Source organism: Aquarana catesbeiana, linkage group LG01 (assembly GCF_042186555.1).
Source record: "Aquarana catesbeiana isolate 2022-GZ linkage group LG01, ASM4218655v1, whole genome shotgun sequence".
Lineage (NCBI taxonomy): Eukaryota > Metazoa > Chordata > Amphibia > Anura > Ranidae > Aquarana > Aquarana catesbeiana.
In genome coordinates, this window is record NC_133324.1 from 832,281,414 (window position 1) to 832,305,645 (window position 24,232).

At 41.8% G+C, this 24,232-nt stretch overlaps 1 protein-coding gene and 1 pseudogene across 1 annotated transcript in view; both read right to left on the reverse strand.

Moving 5' to 3' along the window:
- The window catches only part of GRXCR1 (glutaredoxin and cysteine rich domain containing 1), a 97,137-nt gene that overhangs the window by 42,742 nt on the left and 30,163 nt on the right, over positions 1-24,232 (reverse strand). Inside the window, exon 2 of the mRNA XM_073614684.1 lies at positions 1,837-2,076. Within this exon, the coding sequence (XP_073470785.1) occupies positions 1,837-2,076 (240 nt within the window). The remainder of the gene's footprint in view (positions 1-1,836; positions 2,077-24,232) is intronic.
- LOC141124323 (BRCA1-associated RING domain protein 1 pseudogene) lies at positions 13,354-15,758 on the reverse strand (annotated as a pseudogene).

A 24,232-nucleotide genomic window follows, 5' to 3' on the forward strand; every position in this document is an offset into this window, starting at 1 on the left:
GGGTCCCCAAACACTTTTTATGGCAATAACTTGCATATAAGCCTTTAAAATTAGCACTTTTGATTTTTCACGTTCGTGTCCCATAGACAGTGTTCACGTTTTCGAACAAATTTTTTGTCTGTTCACATGTTTTACTGTGAACCGAACCGAAATCTGATTCATTCTCTCTATGCCTGTTGTGCCATACTCTTTCCATTGTTGGATTATGGATTGAACAGTGCTCTGTGAGATGTTCAAGGCTTGGGATATTTTGTTATAAGCCTGCTTTAAACTTCTCCACAACTTTATCCCTGACCTGTCTGTTGTGTGGTCCTTGACCTTCATGTTGCTGTTTGTTCACTAAGTTCGCTAACAAACCTTCAGGGCTTCAAAGAACAGCTGTATTTATACATAGGTGACACCTGAAGGCAATTGTTTCCACTAGATTTTAGTTAGGGGTATCAGAGTAAAGGGGGCTGAATACAAATGCACGCCACACTTTTCAGATATTTATTTATAAAAACTTTTGCAAACCATTTATCATTTACCTTCCACTTCACAATTATATACCACTTTGTGTTGGTCTATCACATAAAATCTCAATAAAATACATATTTACGTTTTTGATTGTTACATGACAAAATGTGGAAATTTTCAAGGGGTGTGAATACTTTTTCAAGGCACTGTACATATACTAAGCAGTGCACTTGCACTGAATGTCAACATACATCATAACTCACATCAAATCCGCATTGACATGTTCACCATGATGCACGTTGATATGTGGTAAGTTTTTTCTGAGTTGCGATTTGACTGCATCCAGGTTAATCACTGAAAATCAACGAGGGACCTGGCATATTCAAAAGGAGATCAGCGGTATCAGTCCCCATATTTTACTTTAATTGATTGTAAAGACTTAATATTTAAATTCTTGCATAGACACAGACATAGCTAGTTCCATTTAAGCATGCCTTATGCTGGTCTGCTTAAATATATTTTTAAAAACATTCGATAACTTGATGTATGTCGTTTAAAGGTACTTCAAAATGTTGTTTTTGCCATTCAATTTTGAAGTGAATGGCCTTTACTGAACAAAAAACACAAACAATGTTAGAAATGAATTCATTCGAAAAAAATAGTTTCAACCTACTCCTTTAAATTTTCTTATTACTGTCCCTATTAACAATGAGAAAATAAAAAAAAAGTTCTTAAAACTAAACATTTCAAAAAGAAGTAAACCACTCAAAAAATTGTATTTAAAGCGGTGTTCTACCCGCAATTTTTTTTTTTTTAAAGTCAGCAGGTACAAACACTGTAGCTGCTGACTTTTAATAAGGACACTTACCTGTCCAGGGAGTCCGCGATGTCGGCCATCCGAGGCCGATCTATTCTAATTAATCTAATCTAATCTAATCTAATCTAATTAAGGGAAACAGGCAGTGGAGCCTTGCGGCTTCACTGCCCGTTTCCTACTGTGCATGTACAAGTCGCTCAGTGATTTGTGAATGGCCGACTGTCTTCTGAGACAAACACATGTCCGAGAAGACATGGGGGGGCTTGCCGAAGAAGAGGGTATGACGTCCTGCGCCGCAGATTGGATGGCTTGGAAGTACAGGCTGTACTTCATTAAAAAGGTAAGTTAGAAGGAAAAAAAAAAAGTAACTAGCCAAAAACGAGTAGTGTTGAGGTGGTCTTTCATTTAAGACCACTTCTCAAAAGTGGGTTGAACTCCGCTTTAATGCTTAACATAGTTAAAGTTGAATTTAAATACATTAGTTTGTCCTGTCTCGTGTTAGGTGAAAAAGTTTAAAAGCCATTGAACGCAATAAAAATCATACTACCTTTATAGCAACTCACCCCGAGATAATGGCCATCAATGAAAACGACAGGCAGAGATGGCAGTTCCGATACCCGGCGACATCTATCATCCAGCTCTTTTCCATAATCACCATTCAGAGCAATATTCTTTTCTTCAAACTTTACTCTGTGATTCTGGAAGATCTTCCTCACCATTTCACACCTTTCAAATGTGTTTCTCACCACACGTAGACTGGTTGTGTAGATCACTATCCGCCCATATTCCAGTGTGGAAGAGGCCTGCAAGACAACCAACAAAGAACAATGTGCAAAACACAGCAATCCACAGCAGCAAATAATCAGCCATCTTGCATTCTTTCAACTGCTCTAAACCAGTAAAAGGGGAAAAAAATGCTATAGGTCTATTGTCAGTAAATACAAAATAATGATTAAATAGGCATTTTATTATTTTACACATCTGTAGTACAACTTAATTTGTAACCTGTCACAATTTTCATTATTTTTATTTTTTTTTTTACATTTTTTTTATCAGTAAATGGCTACATCAAAGGATGAAGAATACTGCACTTAAAGTAGAACTGAACGCAACATTTTTCATTGTGGATAGAGTCCCATTTGGAAGACTTCCCTTCACTTCCTGTCTCATAGCCATAACAGGAGGTGAGAGGAAATCCCTCCAAACTGATGGAAATCCCTGATAGTTGCCAGAGTCACTTGATATATGTAATTTTTTTCCTGTTCTGATGGCCACTCTCAAATTTTTTTCACTTTGGTGATAATGGTCACCAAGACAAATAGGGATAATAAGACCTGGTTCTACTGCCCTGAATATACCCGCATCAAGGCGTTTGAAAGCATTTTTTTGGGCCAGTCTCCTCCCTTGACAATGAGCTATGAGGTCCATTCAGTCATGTAAGTGGAAGTGGGGATGGAGCACACCTACCCAATTACCTTCCCTCCCCCCTCTCTTCTAGTTTTTTTTTTTTTTTTGGGGGGGGGGGGGGTTGGAACCAGGAGTGCCATCTTGAGTTTGATTTAGACAGGTGAAGTCCAGGGAAGTGATCACCAATGGGAGACACAGGTGGAAATGCCCATGTAGCCTGTTGTGGTAGGTGGTGATGGGGCCGGTTATTTAAACTATTGGACAAATGCTAATTGTACCATCTTAACATTGTCCTTATAATTGCCTGTGTATAAGGTGCTTTTTTTCTCTATGTATCTATGTTTATACTTTTTGTACACCCACTTTTGGGGTGGTCTGTAATGTATTTTGGTTTTGGTAGTTTACCCCTATGTAAACACAAGAAAAAACTTTTTGATTTGAAAAGTAAAGAATGCATAACACAAATCCAAATGGGGGGTGAATCTCCCTAACAGGGACACAGGCAGAAATTAAAAGCTGTTCTAATCCCTTTCCACTCTGTTCTGTGTTCAGTTATACTTTATAGCTGGCTAGTCTGTACATATAGCCACACTTTAAAGAACTTCTATATAATGAAAACTAATTTTAAGAACACAAGGGTGAAAGTGAAAAAGAGTTTGAGATTTTTGAGTGGGCACCAGAACAGGAAAAAAATGCATATATCAAGTGACCCTGGTGACTATCAGGGATTTCCTTCTGTTTTGAGGGATTTCCTCTAACTTCCTGTTATGGCTATGGGACATTTAAAAAGGTTGCGTTCAGTTCTACTTTAGGTGCTGTATTCCTTATCCTTTGATTTAGCCATTTACTGATAAACAAGGTTTCCAAAAATGTAAAAACTTACCATCACTCTGCTGTGCCATTGGAAAGGTTTGACAACATTTGTATGTTTATAATGCCCCTCTAGATGCACATGTCACCATGTGTAGTGTATACAGTTTCTATGGTCTCAAAGCCACGTAACTTGTGAAGGATTCATATTCACTCCCAACCACTTTTCAAAACCAAACCTGTGCCCTCTCCCATTTATGCTCTGCATAGATGTGTGAAATTTTCCTTTTCTCACTGACAAAAGGTCAAGAAATACACACATAAATAAGCAACTCTTATAACAACGATGGTCATCAATATAGGACACAGTTAGTACTGGCTCATTCACTTGCAGTGAAGATCAGAGAGGATGTGAGGGGGTTTGCTTAAAGGTCAGCATGAAGGAAGTAAATTGTTAAGGAATCCAAAGGTCAAACCGTTTGGTTGATCTGGTGAGGCAAATATCTGATGGCAATAAATTATAAGTTTGGGTAAACTTATGTTGTGCTGTGAGGTTATGACAATGCTGTGAGGTTAATTTGTGGGAGGTATGAAAGAAGATAGACAATACAAGACAGAGAAAAAACAGAAAAGGGAGCCACTGATATTGTGCTTGAGGCTGGAGAGCAGAGGATTTGACTGTTCCTACCATAATGTTACCTATTGACAAGCTTTGCCCTGTACTCAAGCACTGTTGATCTCTTGGTTTTGAGGTCAATCCTTCTGGTAAGTAGGTGGTGTTTTTCTGTGATGGTAGAGCACTGGATCTGCATTATGGATTGCTGACACTTGTAGTGCACATATTAGAAAGACTGTTCACAATATTAGTTTGCATTTATATACTATTTTTTTTTGTGTGTGTATGTTTGAGCAGTTATATCACTGAATGGTGTAAAAAGGGTTGAAATTGAAGCCACGCCACTGCTAAGAGGTCCAGATACAACTTTAATCCATTAAAGGTCAGAGGTACAATTCAAAAGGTAACCAAAGTATTTCATCAGGGCTTACATGGCAATAAAGCGAACAAACCAGAAGCAGACTGAACCTACAATGGTATTTATTCCCGGAGTGAATTCAAAGCACAGGCCTAGTCAGCAGCTTGTTTGGCAGCCTATAACTATATCACTGAATAGTGTCACTATATTTGTCAAAAGTTGTTTGGCAACAACACATCTAAAGTTGTTGGGACAACACATCCATATTTTTCATTATTTTTTATTTTTTTCTTTGTACCCACCATGTAATGTGCTGTACATTGTCCACCATGGCATGTGCCGTGCAGTACCCACAATAGAATGTGCTGTGCAGGGCTCACCATGTCATGTGCGGTGTCCACCATTTAATGTGCTGTGCTCACAATGTAATGTGCTGTGTCGTGCAGTGCCCACCAATGTGCCCAATGGAATGTCATGTGCAGTGCCCACCATTTAATGTGCTGCGCTCATAATGTAATGTGCTGTGTCATGCAGTGCCCACCATGTCATGTGGTGTCATGCAGTGCCCACCTTGTCATGTGCTGTGCAGTGCCCACCATGCCATGTGCATTACCCACCATATAATATGCTGTGCCCACTTGTAATGTGCAGTGCCCACCGTGTAATGTGCTCAGCTGTGTCTGCCATGTCATGTGGTGTGCCCACCATATAAGGTCCTGTGACCACCGAGTGCATGTGCTGTGTTGTGCCCACCATGCAATGAGCTGTGTTGTGCAGTACCATCCATGTCATGTGCTGTGCCCATCATATAATGTACTGTGCTAAAACGTGTAATGTGCTGTGCTTTGCCCACCATTAAGTGTGCTGTATCCATGTATCCACCATGTAATGTACTGTGCTATTTCCCCCTGTGTAATGTACTATGCTGTGCCCCCCCTCCAGACTCACCCCCTCACTCTCACCACCCCTCTCTCTCTCTCTCTATTTCACCCCCTCTCTTTCACCCTGTTCTCTCTCACGCCCCCTTCAACCCCCTCTTTCCTACCACCCTCTCTCTCTTTCACCCTCTCTCTATTCCCCTTTATCTCACCCCCTCTCGTCCTCTCTCACTCACCCCCCCTCTCCCCCTCCCCCAACCCCCTATCTCGCTATCAACCCCCTCTCTTTCTCGTCCCCCCTCCCATTCACCCCCCCTCCTCTCCCCTCCCTCCCATCCCCTCTCCCTCAGCCCCCCATCTCGCTATCACCCCCCACCCCCCTCTCTCTCTCTCAACCACTCTCCCACACTACTCTCTCTCTTTAATTTAATAAAAAAATTGTTTGCGTTTTCATTTTATTTTCATAAAAAGGCCCACCAAAATCCTTAGCATCAGGCCCATGATGCTCTTAATCTGGCCCTGGCCACTCTGGGGGACAGCTCAAGAATTTCCAGGAACTGGAGGCTTTTTGCCAAGAGGAATGGACAGCTTTACCATCCGAGAAGATAAAGCACTTAATCCACAAATACCACAAAAGACTTCAAGCTGTCATTGATGTTAAAGGGGGCAATACACAGTATTAAGAACTGGGATATGTAAACTTTTGATCAGGGCCACCTGGGCAGTCTCCGCTGCCACCACAATCCAAAAAGAGCAAACACAGCCAATTGACAATAAATGGCCCCAGCCAAACACCAACCATGAGTGAAAGAAAAGCTCCCGTGCTATCATTCACATTCTCTGAACAATGGCCAAGAAATCACAAATTCCGCCAGGGCATGCAAACTCATGAGCACAACTGTATTACACTTTTGGTTTGGGGTTTAATAAGATATTAAGTGGTTTTGGAGAACAGTGCTGAATGTTTCTTCTATTTGATGTTTTCATATCTTGGAAGAAGTGTTGGAGGGCACCATCAGCTGATGTCGTCAGCTGTGTCATTTGTACTGTGGGCTGATCTGTTTGTATGTTTCAGCCCTAGTACATAATTGCCATATACTAGTTTCATAGCAGTGCTTTTGTTCAATTTGCAACTAAGGCAGGCTATACAGTGGGTATAGAAAAGAATCCCCCCCCCCAAAAAAAAAAATACTCACCTTTAGTTGCCTGAAATTAAGACAGACAGAGTTTTTGTTTTATCCAGCTGTATTTACTCAGTGCAACTTATAACATCCAGGTAAAATATATAACACCAACTTGTCGGAAAAGAATATTGAAAACAGAATCACTGAGTTGGAAAAAGAATCACCCCCTCCTAAAAATTACTCTTAAACTCAATCATGTGTAGCTAATCACCTTTTTAATGGCGCACAAAGCCATCTGACTTTAAACTGTAATCAGCTGTTGTCATTTTGATTAGCTCAGCATGAAAAGAGCTTTCCTGGAGCATTTCAGTCCCTGGTAGTGCAACTGAAGCAAACAATCAACTATGGGTGGCAAGGTACTGTCAAAAGGGCTCGGGGATAAAGTTGTGGACAGACACAAGTAAGACGATGGATACAAAAAAACGTCAAAGGATTTATCAATGCCTAGAAGCACACTGAAGTTTATTATTAAGAAGTGGAAGGTATTTGGTACAACACAGAGCACGTTGCTCCAAACTGGATGGAAGAGCCAGGAGGAAACTGGTCAGAGAGGATACCAAGAGGCCTACAGCAACTCTGAAGCAGTTGCAGGAATTTATGACAGGGTAGCCATTGTGTGAATGTGAAAATATCACATATTCTCCACAAATGTGGCTTGTATGGGAGGGTTGCAAGAAGAAAGGACCCTCCTCTAGAAAGGTCACATGCACTGACAACTCTGCTCTGCGAAAATGTACCTTGAAGATTCTGGGGGCACAAGGAAAAACGTTTTATGGTCAGATGAGACTATAATTTAATTATTTGCCCTTCACAACAAACTATATGTATGACAGAAATCCAATACACCATTCAAAGAACATCATTCCTACAGTAAAGCATGGGGGTGGTAATATCCTGTTATAGGGGTGTTTGTCTGCAGCAGGAGCTGGAGCACTTGTCACCATAGAAGGAAAAATGGATGGGGCAAAATACCATCAAATTCTTGAGGAAAATCTGCTGCCCTCTGCCAGAAAGTTGTCAAAGGGAAGGTTTACCTCCCAACATGACGATGACCCAAAGCACAGAGCAAAAGTGACCACACAGTGGTTGAAGGAGAAAAAGGCGAATGTCTTTGCATGGCCTAGTCAGAGCCCAGACTTGAACCCCATTAAAAATTTGTGGAATGACTTAAAGCCTGCAGTCCACAAATGGTCATCAAATTTAACTGAACTTGAGCAGTTCTGCAAAGAAGAGTGGGCAAATACTGCAAAGTCTAAATGTGCAAAATTAGTAGAGACATATTCCAACAGACTGAAGGCTGTAATTACAGTAAAAGGTGGTTGGAGGGGGGGATCAATTTTCCATCTACAACTTGTTAAATGACGAGCAGGTAGTGGCTCTCTCATTCTGGGATGACGTTGTCCCACTCTGGATGTGCGCCGTTCGGTAGTGCGCTCAGCCCCTGGGTCATAGCGCATCACTGATCCTGGTAAAGCGCCAATGATGAGGCTCTTTGACCATGTGACCAGATGTGTTCAATCACAGCTGATCACATGTAAACAAGGAAATGCTGGCGAAATGGCAGTGTGAGGAGAGCCGCTCAGTTGCATTTTTTCACAGGGGAGATCTGCACAAATAATCAGGGTACTGATTATAAGTACAGCCCCAACAGTGCCCATCAGTGATGCCAATCAGTGCCCAATAGTGATGCCAGTCAGCCTTGCCTTTCAGTGCTGCCTCATCAGTGCCGTGTCATTAGTACAGCTTCATCAGTAAAGGAGAAAATGTACTTTTTTTCCCCCAAAATGTTCTGTTTTTTGTTTTTTGTAACAAAAAATAAAAGCCTCCAGTGGTGATTAAATACCACCAAAAGACAGTTCTATGTGTCTCAAAAAATGGTGAAATTTTGTTTGGGTACAGTGTTGCATTATCGCGCAATTGTCAAAGTACGACAGTGCTGAAAATCAGCCTGGGCAGGAAGAGAGTATAGGTGCCCAGTAGGCAAGAAGTTAAAAGGGGGGCGATTCCTTTCTATACCCACTGCCTACTATGCAATCCTCTTTCCCTCCAGTACGAGTGGAAGGAAAGAAAATTGCCAGATTCCTGACTGTGTTGATGGGGGAATCTCTCCCTCTTGCAGTGTTCTCTGCTTGTGGGGATCCTTCTCTGCCCACAGAACACAATGATTAGTGTTGTCGGCTATAGCCAGTAAAATTAATAGTTTAGGAAAACCCAACAGGCTGGTTATACACAAAAGACTGTATAGACCAGTGATGGTGAACCTTGGCACCCCAGATGTTTTGGAACTACATTTCCCATGATGCTCATGCACTCAGCAGTATAGTGGAGCATCATGGGAAATGTAGTTCCAAAACATCTGGGGTGCCAAGGTTCGCCATCACTGGTATAGACTGACTTGTGTACAGCCAGCGTGCCCATACATAGATCAAACTTTGGCCTGTCAGTGCTGAACTCACCAAATTTCAATTCATGTATGGTTGGCTTAAAGCTATTTCCACCACAGTCTTCTCACATGGGTTGTTTGTCAATACTTTAGAGGCAAATGAGTCATTGAGTTAGGTATGAATTGCATAGTATGAAAAATACATCATCTACACTTGGTTAAAGCTGAAAATGATTTTAGCCTTTCAGATAGACTAGACAGCTTCTGGCTGCAGCACATAAGAGGGCAAATTATTTGACCTTACTCATTTTCTCACACTTTTAACAGAAACAGCATGATAAAGACAAGAAGATTGTGTAGGCAGAGTTAACTCAGTGGCCACAGCAGATAGTAATGTCAGTCATTTGTCTATTTACACACATTTGAGATGAATAGCAGGAGGTCACCAACACATGAAGCCATTAAAGCAAACCTTTGTTTATTTTACAAATTTTGATAAGATGAACAAAAATTATCAGCAAGATTTATATAATCCTATCAATGTGTGTTAATAGTCTGAAAACTATTTTTATGTATAATTTGTAATTTTATATGTACATGGGGCACCCATATTTGGCTATTGCTTCCTTCTTCAATACTAAAAGGTTGTACTCTACTGTTCATCTTCACAATGCAAGTCTATGAATTGGGTCCATCCTTGTAAACAAAGCACTGCCTATGTGGATAACACCTAACTCCAACAGTTGTTAAAAGTGATGCAGTCCTTTCACTAAGCCTCTGGGAGCCCCCACTAGAGAATAATTGACTAATCTTCCAATTTTCTGCACTAGGGTATGGCATGGTTATTTATGTTGTGTAAAAAAGTGTGTCACCAGCTTGTAGCTCTCTTTATGAGTGATCAGAAATTGCACTTACAGGTTACCACCCTAGACTTACACAGGAGGTCTGGTGCCGGAACCACTGCCCATGATCCGACACTCGCAGCGACACCCCACATGCATGGGACGATCGCTGCCCCTACGTGCTGCGAGACCAATGAGTTTGTTCGCTCCTGCGCCCGAACATGGGGTGTCTGGGGCGCTTTAAAATGTTGTTTTTAAACAATTTATTTTTACACTGTCATTTTACATCTCTTTAATCACTTTATTGTTATCACAGGGAACACAAACATCCTCCGCGACGGCAAGAGGCAGTGACAGGCACTCTCTATGGAGAAATCTGGGGTCCCTCCTCTGCCCTTAAAAGCATTTGCTCACACCAAGATCAGTGTGATCAAATGCTTTAAATATAAAAAAATTGTGCTGTTTACATCCCGGGAAACTGGAAGTAATGTATTGCTCATCACTTCCGGGTTCCTATATCATATAGGCGAACAAAGCAGTTCTGGTCTCGGTCCGCCTCCATGATCAGCCAGCAGAAGTGGCAGCTGGTCGATCGGGTGTCCCGTGAGACAGGACAACCCAAGAAAGCAGCGGAAGGCAGCGGGGGGGGGGGGGGAGAGCCCCACCTGATCCAGCAGCAGCTGAAGGCATCCTCCCTGTATAACAACTTGAAAACCAGCCATGTACCGGTATGTCATTGGTCGTCAAGTGGTTAAAACAAAATGTAATTTAATAAAATCCACCACAAAAAAATATTGCTCAGAAAATGTATACATAAAAAAGAGGAGGGTTATACTTGACATTAATAGCTGCTATTCAATTAAAGCTGACAATAGCATACTCGTATGAAAGATGACACATGCAAAAGAACACTGATACAACAGCTGTAAAATCTCAACGCGTTTCACAGTTTCGGCTTCTTCAGGACACATCATTCTGGTATTGACAAGATTAATCATTATTGTTACAAAAACTACAGGAAAAGAACAAAACAAACAAAAATGTAAAGGGTTAGCAAAAAATAATTACTCACAGATGGTCATCCAGATGTTGAGAATTTTAAAAAAATAATACATTTTTTAACTCAATTTTTGTTTCTTTACTCCTGAGATGGTTTGGTACCATTAAAGTGTTACTAAACCCACAACAGTAAATCAGTCTGTATATGCAGTAAAGCATGCTCGTTATACTCACTGTAGAACCTAAGGGGTTAAGCCTCTGCATTGTGTAAAAAGTCTGTTTGATCTTGTATGCACAGATCCTCATCTTATTACATTGTCCCCATAACAAAGCCGGATAAGAACGAGTTAGTGGAGTCAGTCTGCACATGCACAGTTTGGTCTCTATTGCTGGAAAAGAACATTTCCTGTTTGATTGGAGCTAGTGCTGGCCAGACAGAGGGTTCAGGGGTCAGTCGGCATCAGAAGACAAGTCAGAGAAGAGTGAAGCCTCCCTCTTACAAGAACATTCAGCGTTCGACTGGACACTGCTATATGTCACGTTACCACTGTATACCGCTGGTCGGAAAAGGTATATAGCGGTTTTATACAGTTAGGGGAAAAAGCCCCCGATCCCCCTGCTGATTGTGCATGTCTACCCACTGACAAATCTAACTAGACCAAACTCCATCCTGTGCTGGAGTTTGGTTAACTCGTTGATATCTGCCCACTGACAAAGAAACGACCAGTCAACAATTCTAATGGTAGGTCCATTTCAACAGTGAGAGACAGAACAACAACAAAAAAAGCCAGAAAAATGCATTCCAAAAAAGCCACGAATTGATTTGCATTTCAAATTAGTGAAACAAGTACCCGATCCCCAAACAGCAAGATTTCTGTCTCCCAGGCGTCTTCCACACAGGCAACGAGCCGAGACCAGGAGCACCCTCAAAGGGAGTGCTCCCAATCTCAGGCTGCAACCTGCACAAAAGACACCTGCCCACAGAAGCAATCAACCAGATTCCAATCTCTCCATCATGGCCAAGACTAAAGAGCTGTCCAAGGATGTCAGGGATTGTAGACATACACAAGGCTGGAATGGGCTACAAGACCATCGCTAAGCAGCTTGGTGAGAGGGTGAAAACAGTTGGTGCAATTATTTGCAAATGGAAGAAACACAAAATAACTCAATCTCCTTGGTCTGGGGTTCCATGCAAGATCTCACCTCGTGGAGTTTCAATGATCGTGAGAACAGTGAGGAATCAGCCCAGAACTACACGGGAGAATCTCATCAATGATCTCAAGGCAGCTGGGACCATAGTCACCAAGAAAACAATCTGTAACACACTAGACCGTGAAGCACTAAAATCCTGCAGTGCCCGCAAGGTCCCCCTGCTCAAGAAAGCACATGTACAGGTCCATCTGAAGTGTGCGAATTAAAATCTGAATGATTCAGAGGAGAACTGGGTGAAAAAGTGTTGTGGTCAGATGAGACCAAAATCAAGCTCTTTGGCATCAACTTAACTCGCTGTGTTTGGAGGAGGAGGAATGCTGCCTAGGACCCCAAGAACACCATCCCCACCCTCAAAGATGGAGGTGGAAACATTATGCTTGGGGGGGGGTGTTTTTCTGCTAAGGGGACAGGACAAGTTCACCGCAACAAAGGGATGATGGACGGGGCCAAGAACCGTCAAATCTTGGGTGAGAACCTTCTTCCCACAGCCAGGGCATTGAAAATGGGTCATGAATGGGTATTCCAGCATGACAATGACTCAAAACACATAGCCAAGGCAACAAAGGAGTGGCTCAAGAAGAAGCACATTAAGGTCCTAGAACGGCCTACCCATTCTCCAGACCTTAATCCCATAGAAAATATGTGAAGGAAGCTGGAGGTTCGAGTTAGCAAACGTCAGCCTCGAAAAACCTTAATTACTTGCAGAGGATCTGCAAAGAGGAGTGGGACAAAATCCCTCCTGAGATGTGTGCAGACCTGGTGGCCAACTACAAGAAACATCTGACCTCTGTGATTGTCAACAAGGGTTTTGCCACCAAGTACAAAGTCATGTTTTGCAAAGGGGTCAAATACCTATCTCACTTATCAAAATGCAAATTTATAACTTTCCTGCAATGCGTTTTTTTCCGGATTTCTCCGTTGCCACTCCGTCCCCCACCGCCAAAACACACCCACCCAAAACGATAGACTGATCATTTCTCTGTCAGTGGGAAAATGCACAAAATCAGCAGCGGATCAAACACCTTTCTCCTTCACTGTATGCTGTCTGTGCTGCGGGGGTGCGGATGCATTATTTATATGAGCATGGGTTTAGTAACACTATAAAGTCACATATTTTTCTTTCACAATTGTCATTACAAGTTTAAAAACTGGTACCCTTTGAATTAAAAAAAATGTTGCATATAGTTAAAAAAACGACAAAAACAGAATCACCGTCAGCTTTCAGTTTTTAACATTATATTCAAATGTTATTCCAGCAGAGTATGCAGTGTCTTTGTTTATTTTGTATTCTATTAAGAATTTACAAAACTGTCAGCAATATGAAAATGCTTCATGTACTGTTGAGGAACAGCACCATAGGTAGCCAGTTTCATTTGTATCTTGTTTGGGTCTACGTGGCTTGTTATTGCACAGGGAGCAACTGAAAGCAGGTAATACAGTCAATAAGCCAATTTGAGGGCTCAAACCAGACCTTCCCTTGGCGTACTATGCGTGGGACATATTTGGAAGTCTTATCATAAATGATATACTGTGTGCAGAACCTTTGATCAGAGTCAGCATGGTAAGCTACAGTGTTAATAGTCTGGGTCACATCACTATCAGGCTTTAGTTGGCGAATGAGAATTTGTCCTCCAGCAGCTTTGACCAGCTCAGTCAAGTCTTCATTTCTATGTTCTTTGAAGGATCCCAGGAAATAAAAATGACATCCATCCAGTATTTTATAAAGCAGCTGTTCTCGGTTGAGTCGAGCTCTGTGGGGTCCACCCTTTATCTCATGTGCTTCTCCTGGCTCTTGGCCACGTGACTCCAGGCAGGCCTTCACCCAAGAATATTGAAGGATCCAGCATCCAGCTGACATCCCCATCATGCACTTTAAGGTACGGAGCATGGGATCCTCCCCAACAATGAGGTGAGTTACTGAACTGTTGTAGTTAGAGCAGATTTCTGCCTTTAGAAGTGCAGCAAGATTGGTAAGATTAGTCTTTTGAGAGGCTGACAGGCCGCTAGCCAAAAGGACAATAGCTTCTTCTCTACATTGGCATCTGTTCAGGCCAGAGCATGGCAGCTTCACAAGTGGCTCCTTGTTTTTCTGTGCTTGCAGCAAAGCCAACTTTATCTCCTCTATATTAACTGCATCTGGGGATGCTCCGTGGCTCAGAAATAGTCGAACAACGGCTACATGGCCATTTTTTGCAGCATCATGTAAAGGAGTGTCATTCTGGTAGCCAGTGGTATTCACTAGAGCTTGGTACTGCATCAACAGTTCTACCACATCTGAGTGTCCATGATTACAAGCTTCATGCAATGGTGTCCAGCCAGCATTGTCTTTCACAATGATGTTGGCTCCATTCTTGAGAAGCTCCTCCACTCCCTTCAGGTCCCCCTTTATGGAGGCAACATGAAGCAATGTCTCTCCCCTGATGTTTTTCTTAGAAACGGAAAGGTTACATGGAGACATCTGGATACTGGTGCTAGTTTGACTTGTTCTTCTTCCATCTTAGTTTTTAGAAGAGGGTGTGGAAGGCTTGGAAAGCAATTTTGGTTGTTCCAGGTTTGGATCACTTATTTCTATCATCTCAGTCTTACAACCGCCTCCTGGCTTCTGAGGCTCTTTTCTTGAACGTTTTGACATTTTTTTGCTTTGCACTTCGTAAAGCTTTTTTATTACTGGCTTTACCTTCAAAATCATCAACTTCATTCTTATCCTCATGTTGATTGCTTTCATCTACCTCACCATCTTTAGCGTCACACCTTTGCTTCGATAGAGACTTAAATACAATGTTGTTAGAAACTGGCACAGAACATTGGGGCTCCAACAGAGTGACCTCGGGCGGGTTTAGTCTGATTATATCTCATTGGTGAATCACATTTTTGGTCATTTTCCTGTTCACTGGGAGATGTTAAAACTACAGGAGAATTGCAAAATGAGACAGATCTAATATTGTTTGAAACAATACTTTTCTTGCCATCATCACTGTTCTGAGTTTGTGCTCCGACTCCCCATTCTTGGTTGATATCTTCTAGTTTTTTCTTTTTGGATTTTCTTTGTTTTGAATTCTTTTTCTTTTTCATGGGCTCCACAGTAGGTGAAGATGACACAAACTCGTATGTTTCGAATACTGGAATCTGTTCAAGTTTTGAAGGAATCTGTTGATTGACTCCTCTTTCTAAGACATATCTTGCCTTCCCTCTACGAGGGCTAAACCACATCTTTATCTGTTTTTTATTGCATTCTCCTTCAGTGGTGCTTGATTTGAGTAATGCATCTTGACATAAATCCATTTTGTTTTCATCTTGATTTCCTTTATCCAGTATGCTGTTTAGCTTACTACATAGCTGAATAATATTATCAAGTTGCCTGTTGATCTGCACATCTTTTACCCAGGTTGGTGTGTGGCACAAGGGGCATTCATTTCCAACATTTTCATCCACACAAGTCCTACAAAACACATGTTCACATCCACCCAAGCACACAGGCTGCTTCAACATCAACAAGCATTCAGAGCAGCGCAGTCTCCCCTCCAGCTCCCGCACTGCGGCTCGGGTCCGGCTCCATTCAGCAATGTGCTGCACTGTGCCGGGGTCCTCTTTGTCCATCGTTAGGCTCCCTGATCAGACACGTAAAGCCATAGCGGGCACACAGCAACTCAGCTCTGGGCGGAGACTTCAAAAATGGCGGGAGATGGAGGAGAGGAGGGGCTTCCAGGAGCCATATTTTTCATTATAGTTTTATTTGTGTTTTGGTATCCTGACACTTTTAGTGTGCATCATCCCTTATTTCACATTTTAAATATTTTTATTTGGCATTATTTAATTGATTTATTTTTCATTAAGCACCCGGTTAGTGTGGCTTGCTCCTTTGCTGCCTCCAGCTGCATCGCTTGAATAGCACTCTGTCACACACACCGAAGGGCCCCAAACTTAATCAGGCACTTGTGACCTTAAAGCCAGGGGCAAAACTTGAAGTGGAGTCTCTCATCGGAGACTGAGTTAGTAGTGCAGAGACAGATAGCATGTTTGATGTCACAGAAAGGACTACACCAATAAGTTGCAAGCATTTCTATCTATGGTCATTTCAAGAGATCTATTGGTATAGTGATCATTTCCACTTGGTGTAGTGGTCATTTTATGCTTTAATTAGAATGTCACATAAATGTTTAAAGAATATCCAAACCCAAAAGCAAAAACGGAAGATGGTATCGTAACAACTTACCAAATCTTTGATGTGGTAGCTTTAACAGTCTTCTTCTCTTCCTTTATTTTCACCTGGTGATCTGGCCAGTAAATCTGTTATTTTTCAACTTCCTTTAACAGACCAAGCAGTCCAGCAAACGTGGCAGTTAGAGGATTGAGACAAACTATTTACCACTGATGACTGATATAATGGTCAGCTTTTTTCATTTATGTAAAACCTTTATCTCAAAATAAACAAAATAACTATTGCTGCAATTGCTTAATTAGAGTAAGCTGGAATTCGCCTTTAATGTGTTAGTCAAGTCCATCAGGTTGAGATTGCTGCTGTCCAAAGGTGTCTCTGTTGCTCCTCCAGTGGAGTGGATACACCCTAAGACAGAAAGCATGTTACTGGCCAGATCACCAAGTGAAATAAAGAAGAAAAAGAAAAGAAATGCAACTACCACATTTATGGACTGGTAAGCTGCAATATATTACATTTTTGTTTTTGGGTTTAGATACATTTTAAGTCTAGCAATAACTGAATGTGAGTGTGGGATAACAGGTCATTATATCCCTGTGTTCCAGGCTTTCAGAATTAAAGTGATTCTAAACAATCACCTTGTAAAACAACCCATTCAGCTTAAGAGCCCATTCACACAGGGGCAACTTTTGATCCGACTTCAAGTCGCCCCTAGTCGCCTCAAGTCGCGCTACATTAATAAATCAATGTAAGTGAATGGATCTGTCTTAATGCACACTACTGCAGTCGCTCTGACTTCAGAAAAGGTTCCTGTACTACTTCAATCCGACTTGAAGGCAACTTGTACCCATTGATTTCAATGGAAGTTGCCTCCAAGTCTGATCACTGTTCATACTGAGGCAACTTTACAGGAAGCAGAAAGGAAACAGAAAGTAATTTCCTCCACTAAACAGCCAGCCCCCTCCTTCTCACACACAGCTGATAAGCTCTGATTGGCCACTTGTAAAGTTCCCTGTCCTGGAGGCGACTTCAAGTTGTGTTGTAAGTTGCCCCAAGTCGTGCTGTGATTCATACTCAAGTCGTGTCCAAGTTGCTTCCCAAAGTCGTGCTGGAAGTCGTGTTGCCCCTGTGTGAATGGGCTCTTAGGCTGGGTTCACACTATTGCAAATTGGATGTGGGTTTCCCGCACCTAATTCGCATGTCAGGAGATTGTGAGCGGCTCTCAATGGAGCCAGTTCACACATCTCCAGAGCGGCTCCGGAGTGAATTGCACGGGAATCCTGTGTGTCTTCTGGTCTGTTTCAAGTCCGAATTCAGTCAAAAATTCAGACCGAAATTGGACCTGAAACAGTGAACAGGGACACACCGGACCGCTGCTGTGAGCCACTCCATTCTGCAGTGTGAACAAAAATAGAAATGACCGGCAAAACATTTTTTTGTATAGATACAAGCCACAAGATACTAGCCACACCACCGGACCTCCTAGACGCCTTACTACTCTCTAAATGCAGGCACGGCATGTGGACCCCCTGAATCTATCTGGGCATATTATGTGGATGGCCACGCCCTACTTGACATCCTGAGGATACCTAGAGGATACTATATATTTAAGTCCACTGGCCTCTGGGTTTTTTCTAACTATATTTTGACCTCACTCCAATCCTCAATATTGTGAATGGACCATATCCTATGTACTATTAGCAGGTTTATAAGAGGTTTACCAAATATATATTCATCACTTACATTTGGGTTTCTCTCACCCTTTTGGACATATTAAGCACGCCTACATGTATATGCCCTAAGTAGTGACCTTCTGTGGGTGATCCTTCCTTTGGTTGGAGTTCCCTTGATGCTCCAGTGCCCACCCAGGGGGCTGCTGTGTTGGTGCTGTTATATGCCAGAATGAGTGCTATATTTGTTTCAAGAGCCCTGATGGAGCTAAGTCTGGTAAAATGCATCGGCACATGAAGACCTTTCTTACCAGCACTAATATTTGAAACATCTTTGTGGATAAACACATACAATGTACTCTACTCGCACTGATGTATAATTGTTTTAACTATCAAAAATACATATCAAATATATGTATTTTTAACATTTGTTATAGATTAAAAAACTTTATGATGTAATAGATAAGTTGCTTTTAAGTTGCTTACTCCTTGTCTGGCCTGTACAGTCCAATTTTTTCTCTTTTTTCATTTTTCCGAAAACAAAAAGCATTCTAAATAACTTTTTCCCCTTTTTTTATAAGTGATCACTTTTCCTCTGTTCTCAGCTGCATAAGAGCAGGTCTATCGGGACAAGTCTGATCATTGAAGGAGAGCACACTAAGTTCCCAGAATAGCTACAGAAATGACCACACTGTTCTCCTGCTTAGTGTGGTCAGTTTTTTGTAGGAAAGCAGAAGGACTGGAAAATCAGGGATTTTACACAAAGGAAGCAATACAAAGAGAACAGGATACTTGTCCATACAAGTACATGATACAGCAGGCACATATCAGGAATACAATGTGTTGGGATAACAAACACTTTAAAGTGTTTGTTAACCCAAAAAAAAAATAAAAAAGATCCTGCTTCTTTAAAGCATGTTATGTATAACATGCTGCCTCTCAGTGCTTCCCAAAGTGTGTCCCAATGACAAGTGCTCCTGTCTGTGTGATTTATTGAAAAAACGCCTTCTTTACTGTATTTCAGAGCGTTTCTGGGTGATCACGTGACCGGTCGGCTCTCTCTCTCTCCTCTCCTCCTGATTGACACCAGTGGGGGCCCCACCCACTGCATTTGTCAGATGGGGAGAGGAGAGAGGCGGCCAGTCACATGTTCACTGGGAAATGCTCTGAAATACGGTAAAGAAGGCATTTTTTTTTTCAAATCACACAGACAGGAGCACTTGTCATAAGGACACAGAGAGGATTATATGAAGTAGTCAAAGAGGGTTAACAACCGCTTTAAGGACAGGGGGCCTTGCTAATTTACAAGTTATTCATTACCTCTGTAGGGATCTGCTGTTGTTTATGTACATCATTTCCTGTCTCTGTATAGCTAGGTTAGAATTCCTACTAGGTGGAAGTGAAGAGAAGAGGAGCTAAGACCACATATCCCCATGGAAGAACTGTTGCTATTCCAGAACAGAAGCAGGGGTTATTAGGCAAGTGTTCCTATCATAGCCCATAGCTTCTGGGTGTATATACTTTATGTACAGTGCTTTGCAAAAGTATTCACCCCCCCCCTTGGCATTTTTCGTGTTTTGTTGCCTGACAACCTGGAATTCACATGGATTGTTTGAGGATTTGCATCATTTAATTTACAGAACACGCCCACAACTTTGAAGATGTTTTTTTTTTTATTGTGAAGCAAACAGCAAATAGGACAAAATAGAAAAAGTCAATGTGCATAACTATTCACCCCCCTAACCCCCTAAAGTCAATACTTTGTAGAGCCATGTCGCTTTGGATAAGTCTCTATGAGCTTGCCACATCTTACCACTGGGATTTTTGCCCATTCCTCTTTGCAAAACTGCTCCAGCTCCTTCAAGTTGGATGGTTTGCACTTGTGAACAGCAATCTTTAAGTCTGACCACAGATTTTCTATTGGATTGAGGTCTGGGCTTTGACTAGGCCATTCCAACATCCCCACAGCATGATGCTGCCACCACCTTGTTTCACTGTGGGGATGGTGTTCTTTGGGTGATGTGATGTGTTGGGTTTGCGCCAGACATAGCGTTTTCTTTGATGGCCAAAAACTTCAATTTTAGTCTCATCAGACCAGAGAACCTTCCTCCATACATTTTGGGAGTCTCCCACATGCCTTTTTGCAAACTCAAAATGTGTCATTTTGTTTTTTGCTGAAAGTAATGGCTTTCTTCTGGCCACTCTGCCATAAAGCCCAACTCTATGGAGCATACGGCTTATTGTCATCTTATGTACAGATACTCCAATCTCTGCTGTGGAACTCTGCAGCTCCTCCAGGGTTACCTTAGGTCTCTGTGCTGCCTCTCTGATTAATGCCCTCCTTGCCCGGTCCGTGAGTTTTGGTGTGTGGCCGTCTCTTGGCAGGTTTGCTGTTGTGCCATGTTCTTTCCATTTGGTTATGATAGATTTGATTGTGCTCCTAGGGATCATCAAAGATTTGGATATTTTTTATAACCTAACCCTGACTTGTACTTCTCAACAACATTGTCGCTTACTTGTTTGGAGAGTTCCTTGGTCTTCATGGCAGTGTTTGGTTAGTGGTGCCTGTTGCTTAGGTGTTGCAGCCTCTGGGGTCTTTCAAAAAAGGTGTGTATATGTAATGACAGGTCATCTGACACTTAGATTGCACACAGGTGGACATCATTTCACTAATTATGTGACTTCTGAAGGTATTTGGATGCACCAGAGCTTTTTTTATGGGCTATATAACAAAGGGGGGGAATACATACGCACATGCCAATTATCAGTTTTTAATTTCTGAAAAATAGTTTTATGTATATATTTTTCTAATTTTACTTCACCAACTTAGATTATTGTGTTCTGATCCATCACATATAATTCAGATTAAAAAAAACATTGAACTAAAGGCTGTAATGTAACAAATTAAAAAGCCAAGGGGGTTAATACTTTTGCAAGGCACTGTATGTATGTGTTTAATGACTGGTGACAGGAGTACAGTATATCTTTTCCCTTGTTGTTATCTTACATGCACTATATCAGATCCAGTGTGCGTGTGTTTATGCTGTATGTTAGTAGGTGAACCAGTTTTTTTGCAATAGGGTTTATATGCGGCTCCTGTTAGTCTAGTTACTAAGCCCTTTTGGTCTGGGATTCTATAGCTACATTTAGCTCAGAGCTTAGTAACCAGCATAGGCTAGAGTCAGGTTAGGCATCCGATAGCCACTTGGTAGTTAGAGGTCTGTTTGCATGACAGATTAGATGCTACTAGGGACTAAGCACAGAGTAGATAGGATGACTCTGAGTTCCAGAGTCACATCACAGTGGTGCTAATGAAAAGCTGTGTTCTAGGCTGGTTAGACAATGGCTGGAGGGTCTTCCTATTACTGCAAATCTTGCCTTTAGGTCTCTGACACCAAGACAAATGCTGCATCATGATCATCCTCAGGGGCCTCTGCAACTGGACTATGTTGCAACATTCATATGGCGGTATCTCTAACAATAACTATATATACCTACTATATATACCTGGGTATATGTGCACAATTCCACCATCACTCTTGTTGGACCTTTTGCTGATGATACCTGTTTGTACATTGGATGTATGTACTATTATTAATCTTTTTTTTTTAATATAAGCTTGTATTATTGCCATACTGGTGTGCATCTATATAGTTATGGTTAAAGTGATTATAAAGGTTCATTTTTTTTTTAAATAACAAACATGTTATATTTACCTGCTCTGTGCAAGGGTTTTGCTCAGAGCAACCCCCACCCCCTTCTTCTGGGGTGCCCCTCCTATTCATCGGGTGCCCCCACAGAGAGTCGCTTTCCTTGGGGGCACCCGGGCGGGCGCGCTGTCCATTGACACACACAGCAAGACTCGGCCCTGCCCCCCGCTCTTGTGTCACTGGATTTGATTGACAGCAGCTGGAGCGCTGAGCTCATGCTCGTCGCTGGAACAAACGGGTTCAGGTAAGAAAAGGGGGGGGGCTCTGGGGGGCAGCTGCAGCACAGAAGGTTTTTCACATGAATGCATAGAATGACTAAGATTAAGTCATTATAATATTATATTTGACAAACATCTTTCTTACCAGAAATTTTAGCTTGTGCGATGCATGCTGAGTAGTGCAATGCTTTGTGCTCTTAATCCCCAGAATATGTATTATTCAGTTTAACTCATACATTGTGTGTAAGTAGCACAGTCGCTTTCTATGAAGAGAGCCTTTGTTCTTGTATTATAGTTACTCAAAGCCATTATCAGTTCAGCCTTGTGCCATGCCTGAAAATAAAGTGTGTGTCCTTTGGGACGTAATCTAATACGCCTGTCTGTCTGATCTCAAACACTTGATAGTAAAAGTGTTTGTGACTTCAGCTGACCCTTACAGATTATTTTCACAAAAAAAGTATTAGTTTAAATTGTGCTATGTGTCTAGAGAGAAGAAGAAAAAGAACACAAAAGAAAGGTGACTGAACGGGGAATCATTGAAAGCAACCTTTCAGGCAAGAATTATGGTCATTGCTGACATATTTGGACACTCCAGGACTGTCATCCTTATCCTTCACTGCTTGGTAAGTCACTGACCTGCAACATGTATGTTGTGCCTTTTCTGTGTCAGCGATTTACCGGGTGGTGAAGGAAAAATAAGAATGACAACCCTATGCTGTGCACCTAAAAATACATCAGAATTGCCAGCTGCCATTTTTCTGTCCTGACAAACATATCTTTAAATTGGTTGTAATCCTCTGAAATAAAAAATGAACAAAGCATATTCTTCTATAGTGTTTACTTCTATAGTTGGGTGCCTGTCTTTTCTGTCATTTCTCTGCTTTTTGCATAAGCTAATTTTTCAAGTTTTTCAAGACTCCAAGCAACTGGCATCCTCAGATGTGCATGTTTCCCTATGAGACTGTATAGAGGGGGCTGTGCCCTTTCCTTCTACTCAGGTCTCAGATTACACTCAGCTCTATGCTCTGTGCTGTACAGTGTGTGACATCAGATCCCCACCCCCTCCCTAATGGATGCTGAGAAATATGATCAAATTGTGTACTTTGGAAGGCTGCGTAGGAGAAAAAGATGCAGATAAACAAGTACAGCGTATGTAGGAGGAATGAAATCATCACTGTGTATCATCTGATGCTAATAACTTCAGTCGGCTTATGTAAGGGTTTATTATCCATTTAAATTGTTTTGAAATATCTGCTAATAAATAGAGGAGATTTTTAAAATGCTTATGTTGCATCCAAAACTGTTATGTTTCGTCAACAATCTCTCTGGGTTTGGCAGAGATCCAACTGTACCATATACATATGTCAAGGGAGACGCAGACTACTTACCATGCATGTACCAATACATTAAAGTGAACCTTTTTTTGGTCATGCAGAGAAAAGTCAAATAGCCTACTCCCCTCCACAGCGGCAAATACTCACATTTCCTCACTTCCCCACAATGTCATTCAGCCACTGGAACTAGAGAAGGAAAGCCCCAAGAGGGCAACAAACCAATTTGTAAGAGCACACACAGCTATAGACTCTTTTCCCATAGCTGGACCAATACAGAAAGTGCATAGCACTGTCACAAGGGACAGAGAGAGAGAGAGACATGTCCATCCTTACCCAAAAGTGTCAGGTATTTAATTTTTCCCCAAGCAACTGAACAAATCTGCATTGCCATTGCTAGGCCCAACACAAGCAGCTTCTTCTATGGGTCTCTTCTTTGGTGCCCGAGGGTTAAGCACCTTTATGCAGAAGCATCTTCATAATGATAAAGTGCCAGTAAAGAACAGAGTTCAGATCTACAGTGCTTCCCTAGGCTCCCCTTGGCCTCTAATGTGTCAGGTGAGATAGCCAAAGAAAGTCTAGGAGAACTTCTCCATACTCTGAGCCAGGAGCCATGCATCTGAGGTCTGATATGTGTTTTGCATGAATGGGAGATTTTTTCTATGCTTGGAGGGATTTTCTGTTGGTTGGGATTTTTACTTGGGAAATGCAAGAGAATGGGGAGAGATTTCTGCTTGGGGAGCAAGGGGGGATTTTGCTTGGGGGGGGTGCTTGGGGGGGATTTTGCCTGAGGACATTTTTGTTGTTGAACTTTTGTAAAATAAAAAATGGGGGAGGGGGGACTTTGTGGGGAAAAATGATTGTATAGGAGAAATGGAAAGGTTTTTTTCTATTGTTTACTGTGGTGTTAGAGGAGCAGTCCGAAGCACTAGCAGGAAAGGAGCTGCTGCATGGATCAGGTTGTCAGCATTACAATGATACTGCAGCTGCCCAAACTCAACCGTCTCTGCAATTTCTTTCTCCCTCCTCAGTCACCAAGGAGTTGAGTAGCAATGAGGAGAGAGGGCAGAGAGAGTCTGGAACACAGTGGTGATACACATCTCTGTCTATGTAAAGATGTGTACTACCTCCTATAAAATAGTGAATGGTATCATCCAATCTCCATTCTATTGGTTGATAAATTTA